The sequence below is a fragment of the Haematobia irritans genome, chromosome 1 (genome assembly GCF_050003625.1).
Source record: "Haematobia irritans isolate KBUSLIRL chromosome 1, ASM5000362v1, whole genome shotgun sequence".
NCBI lineage: Eukaryota > Metazoa > Arthropoda > Insecta > Diptera > Muscidae > Haematobia > Haematobia irritans.
In genome coordinates this window covers 198,211,200-198,217,487 of record NC_134397.1, presented here as the reverse complement: position 1 = coordinate 198,217,487, position 6,288 = coordinate 198,211,200, and the positions used below count along the sequence as shown (strand labels likewise).

At 35.0% G+C, this 6,288-nt stretch overlaps 1 protein-coding gene across 1 annotated transcript; it reads right to left on the bottom strand.

Annotated features, from left to right (window-relative positions):
* Positions 1-1,446: 1,446 nt before the first annotated feature.
* On the bottom strand, positions 1,447-4,716 carry LOC142234330 (E3 SUMO-protein ligase KIAA1586-like). Its single transcript, XM_075305440.1, has 2 exons — positions 4,602-4,716; positions 1,447-2,558 (listed from the first exon to the last, which is right to left on the bottom strand). The coding sequence occupies exons 1-2, from the start codon at positions 4,714-4,716 to the stop codon at positions 1,447-1,449; spliced, it is 1,227 nt and encodes a 408-aa protein (XP_075161555.1).
* Positions 4,717-6,288: the final 1,572 nt, after the last annotated feature.

Below are 6,288 nucleotides of genomic sequence, written 5' to 3'. Positions count from 1 at the left end.
AGCGTATTTTTAGAAAGAGAAGACCTTGAACCTACACACGGAGAGGAAGTATGATCACCTCAATAATGTTACTTTTTCACGGAGAACATGTAACATGTTGATCGCAAATTGTATTAAATTCAGAATTTTCCAGACTACAATGCAGGAAAAATTTGATTCAAATAGTCCCAATTTATTATAATTTAATCCTGCTACGTACCCAGCACAAAATACTTCAGCAGTAAGAATTTAGTTGCGCTTTTTGGTATACAATAAAGTAGGCAGTGCATCCACATTGCATCAGTGGTGCCAACTGTTTTGAGCTGAAAATCGTCAATTTTTAAAATATTTTTCGTCAAAATCGTCAAGTTGTCTCATAAAATTCGTCAAAAAATCGTCACCTTAAAAACAGGCGAAAAACAACTATAAAGGGAAAGTATACGTTTTATTCAATAAAAACATAACAAAAGGCATTTGAATTCATTACAATTACATTATACTAAAATAATACAGGAATGGTATATATTATATTTCTAATTCAGACATGTTTCCATTTTTTTTTAAACATAGATTTATTTTTAAGATATGTCTAGAACATTTAAAGAGAAAATATGTTCTGATTAAAAAAGTTTAAAGGAATACATGTTCCGATTAAATTTTTGGAACAAATCATTCTTGACAGTAACTTCATAACATTCAGAATGATTAAGCTTTAAATAGTCTTTGGACAATAGAATACCCTGTAAAGTTGCAGTTTCAAGCGAATTTCGAATTTTTGTTTTATTCAAATTTACTGCACTAAAAATTCGTTCTACATTGGAAGACGAATGTGGCAGACAGAGCAAGCTTGATACAAATTTTGAAAGTATTGGAAACGCCTGATTGCCATTTCCGCGTTTTATATCTGAAACATTTTTCCAATAGGTCATTGTAGAATTTGTATGAAGTTTCATTTTTGATAACTCACGAACTTCATCATCAAGGTCTTGTTTATTATTTTTGTCTAAAATATTTGGAAAATATTCCGCTAAAATTAAAAAAGAATTTTCCGTAGTTTGCTTCAAAAATACATCTGGCTGAAGAACACATAAATTCTTGAGAGAGAAATCATTAATATCAAATCGCATCAAAATTTGTTTCACCAGCTCTATGTAATACATTTTGCAACTTTCAACAATTTCAATGTATTGGTCCTTTGTTATATTACTTGTAATATATTTTTCGTTGAAATATATTCCAAGGTAAATATCTGTTCTTGGCAAGAAAATGTTTTCATCTTCCAATAGATCCACATGGAAGTCTTCAATATAATCATCCTTCACGAAATTTCTCAAGATGGTATTTAGAAGTCGATGCAATTCCGTGTATAAATTTTGAATTTGTGATGTTTCACATTGAAAAAGTTTTTTGACGTTGTTAATAATTTTAAGAACATACTTTAAAAAACAAAAGTACATCTCATGAGTATCATTTAAATTTCTTTGGACTTCTTTTGCTGTGATCCACGTTAGCGGTAAATGCGAAATAGATTTTAAGCGGTTCGTAAAGATCAAGTATTCTATTTACTACCATTTCCAGAGAAAGCCATCTTGTCTGTGCTGGATGAAGGATTTTCCTAGGTTTGAATTCCAGTAATGTTTGTATTTCTGCAAAAGTATTAATTCTCTTGGGACTCTCCGCTATGTAGTTGTAAATTTGTCTCGTTAAAGTTTCAACTGAAGATGGAAGTCTTAAAGCAGCTTTTGAGCTGCACAATGCCAAGGAGTGGCAGACGCATTTGATGACAAATAAATGAGGAATTTCCTTTTTGAATCTGCTTGCAACAGAGTTTCTTTTTCCGGTCATAGTTGCTTCTCCATCAGCGCCAAATCCAATTATACGTTTTTTATAATCCACTTTTTTCTCTGCAAAATAGTCCTTCACAGCATTGAATAACGATTCTGCATCTCCATTTTCCACATCTAACAATCCAAAAAATAAATCGAGAATTTCGAAATTTATGCATACTCTCACTACTAAATAGAGGACTTTTTTCTTTGTTATATCTGTTGCACCGTCAATACATAACGAAAAGTAGTTCGAATTAAGTAACTTTGAAAGAGATTGTTGCTGTTGCTCGCCTATGACATTTTTGACAATTGCAGTTGCTTTAGTACGACCTATTGAAATATTGTTTACCGAATGAGAATCTGTTACAGAAGCTTTAAGCACTTTAGACAAATGATCCATAGTTTTGAACGATATGTTGTGTTCCACAAGAAAAAACGACAACATAATTTCTATCTTTTTGGTTTCGTTGTCTTCTCCAGAAAAAACAGATCTTATACTGGGTTGATTGGAAATAGTTGCGGCTTCCGCATCAGAATGTTTTTTGGACATCTTATGTTTTTGAAGATCATTTTTACCAGATGATACTTTTAGTTTCTTTCCACACAATGTGCACGAAAATGTTCCATCCTCCAGGATTAACCAGCTTTTATAATCCGGGTCCCGGACCCATTCTTCTTTGGGAGTCCTCTTTGGCTTCTCAACGGCGCCACGGTCCTCTTTGGATTTCATTGTTTCACTGGATATAGTACCTGAAAAAACATTTTACTTTACATTTGACTACTTATGATTAAGAAAATTATCTCTACTTACCTTTTTTTACAATGAATTTATCCATATTGAAACATTAAATAAACAATTTTTGTAATTGCAGCTCCTTGACCACTTTTTTGGTTGTTTTCACTTTCTCTGTTTTTCCACTTTTGACAAGTGTCAGAAACAGTGGTGGATAATATTCATTAGAAAAACCGCCAAACCCAAGTTCGAGTCAGTGTTACTTTTTAGTGTTTAAAAAACTTGTTTACATTATGAAAAATCGTCAAATTATAACTACGTTGCTGTGAAAAATCGTCAAATCGTCATAAAAACGTGAAAGGGAAACACTTGAGTCGCGTAATTTCAAAAATCGTCAACTTATAACTACATTACATGAAATCGTCGTCAAATCGTCACATGCCAAATTTAGCACCAAAAATCGTCAAAATGACGATAAATCGTCGGAGTTGGCACCGCTGCACTGCATGAATCGGTGGCAATAACGTAAACAAGTACTCAAACTAGTTTTTGATCGTTCGTTTACGTTAATGCAACCAATTCCTACAGTATAGATGCATGAAAGGTAGTGCTGTTTTCCTTCACGCCAACAATGCTATACTCAAGATTATATATCACTTCTGAGCAATAACAGGTTGGCTGTTATGTCCCCAGTCTAATAAAGAAAAACACATTTTTTGTCAAAATTCGTTTTTATTATTCAACATAGTTCCCTTCAAGAGCGATACAACGATTATAACGACCTTCCAATTTTTTGATACCATTTTGGTAGTACTCCTTCGGTTTTGCCTCAAAATAGGCCTCAGTTTCGGCGATCACCTCTTCATTGCAGCCAAATTTTTTCCCTACGAGCTTCCTTTTGAGGTCTGAGAACAAGAAAAAGTCGCTGGGGGCCAGATCTGGAGAATACGGTGGGTGGGGAAGCAATTCGAAGACCAATTCATGAATTTTTGCCATCGTTCTCAATGACTTGTGGCACTGTGCGTTGTCTTGGTGGAACAGCACATTTTTCTTCTTCATATGGGGCCGTTTTGCCGCGATTTCGACCTTCAAACGCTCCAATAACGCCATATAATAGTTAGGTTAGGTTAGGTGGCAGCCCGATGTATCAGGCTCACTTAGACTATTCAGTCCATTGTGATACCATATTGGTGAACTTCTCTCTTTATCACTGAGTGCTGCCCGATTCCATGTTGTGCTCAATGACAACGCCATTAATAGTCACTGTTGATGGTTTTTCCCTTCTCAAGATAATCGATAAAAATTATTCCATGCGCATCCCAAAAAACAGAGGCCATTACTTTGCCAGCGGACTTTTGAGTCTTTCCACGCTTCGGAGACGGTTCACCGGTCGCTGCCCACTCAGCCGACTGTCGATTGGACTCAGGAGTGTAGTGATGGAGCCATGTTTCATCCATTGTAACATATAGACGGAAAAACTCGGGTGTATTACGAGTTAACAGCTGCAAACTCCGCTCAGAATCATCAACACGTTGTTGTTTTTGGGCAAGTGTGAGCTCGCGCGGCACCCATTTTGCACAGAGCTTCCGCATATCCAAATATTGATGAATGATATGACCAACACGTTCCTTTGATATCTTTAAGGCCTCTGCTATCTCGATCAACTTCATTTTACGGTCATTCAAAATTATTTTGTCGATTTTTTTGATGTTTTCGTCGGTAACCACCTCTTTCGGGCGTGCACTGCGCTCACCGTCCTCCGTGCTCATTTCACCACGCTTAAATTTTGCATACCAATAAATTATTGTTGATTTCCCTGTGTCAGACCGGGGACTTATCAGCCAACCTGTTTAAATTTCACCACATTTGGTGAAGACAGCTACTTCATGTTTCATGTTCATGTTTCACACATCAATTTTTTCACGGTTACATTTATTTACTATGTTTTTTCTAAGATCTCTTTAATTGATAATTTGAACGATTCCTTTCAAGTTTTGTTGGGCTTTTCCAATGAAAAGCCCCGTCTCTATTATTTTTTTTTCTAAATTTTGGGCATTTACCCTTAAACTCATTCCATTTATAGAGGGACTTGTTTGTGTATATGCTCATGTAACCAACGGAAACGGAAATAGTCGTCACATAAGCATCATTTGTGGCACGTTTGATGTCAGACATGATTTCTATCAGGTTACAAGAAATTTCAGCAACATCGAGTGCCAAATAGTTCCTGTTCCTATTGAGTTCGAAGACAGTTTGGCCATAATGCACAACTGCAAACATACACGTCAGAAAAACACTCAAGAAAACTTTAATTCAGACACTTATAATGAAAATTCTCATACTACGTGAAAATAGCTTTCAGCACAATCTATCTTTTGTTGGAGACTGACCTGGGTGTGGTGTGGTTTATATCCTTGTACTTATGTCCTTTACTACTCAACAACAAAAGCTCATTAATTACTACAGCGGTTCCTTTGATCTGAACCTTCAAAAATAATAGGAGCGAAGCAACTTTCAATAGTTGCAAAACGAACTCTTTCTGAATGCTATCAAATGGGTGTGTGTGTTTGTGTGTATGTGTATACAGATATGGATATATCCGCATATGTATACGCACCAGTGTCCAGCCAAACGTTATAGTCTTGCAGCCATGACAATAAATTACTTTCAACGTCAATTAAGTCAACAACAAATGCGTTTGAGTCACGAAATTCATTGGAAGTCACTTTTGGCTTTAGAACTCATATACAAAACTCACCCTCAGTAGGTACACTAAAAAATTGTGAAAAATAGAGCTAGCAATGGAGCAATTGTTAACATACAAACTTGAGATTGATATCGTTTCCATACTCGCTCATCTGACATTTGACACATTTATTCCAGCGACAGTTCATTTTATTGTTTACAAGCTCACAAAAGCATTGCAATCAGAAATAAAGGTATTCGTGATAAAATGCAATCGTGGTAAAGCGATTGCTACTTATAGGGAGCCACCGTGGTGCAATGGTTAGCATGCCCGCCTTGCATACACAAGGTCGCGGGTTCGTGGGATCCCACCTCAGTAATGCAGGTGACATTTCTGAGGGTTTCAAAGCTTCTCTAAGTGGTTTCACTGCAATGTGGAACGCCGTTCGGACTCGGCTATAAAAAGCAGATCCCTTGTCATTGAGCTTAACATGGAATCGGGCAGCACTCAGTGCTAAGAGAGAAGTTCACCACTGTGGTATCACAATGGACTGAATAGTCTAAGTGAGCCTGATACATCGGGCTGCCACATAACCTAACCTAACAACCTAACCTACTTATAGTTAGAGCTCTTCAGCATTTAGACTTGAATAAATCGCATCCACAAAGACAGAAAAAAGTAAACTGTTTTATAGGAAGAATGAACAAATTTTTGTCAAAATTTTATTTCTATAAAGAATTTTGTCAAACATTTTATTTCTATAGAAAATTTGTCAAAATTTTATTTCTATAGAAATTTTTGTTAAAATTTTATTTCTATAGAAATTTTTGTCAAAATTTTATTTCTAACGAAATTTTTACAGAATTTTTTTTTTATTTACAGAAAATTTGTCAAACATTTTATTTCTTAGAAAATTTTGTCAAAATTTTATTTCTCAAGAAAATTTGTCAAAATTTTATTTCTATAGAAAATTTTGTCAAAATTTAATTTCAATAGAAAATTTTGTCAAAATTTTATTTATATAGAAAATTTTGTCAAAATTTTATTTTTATATAGCAAAT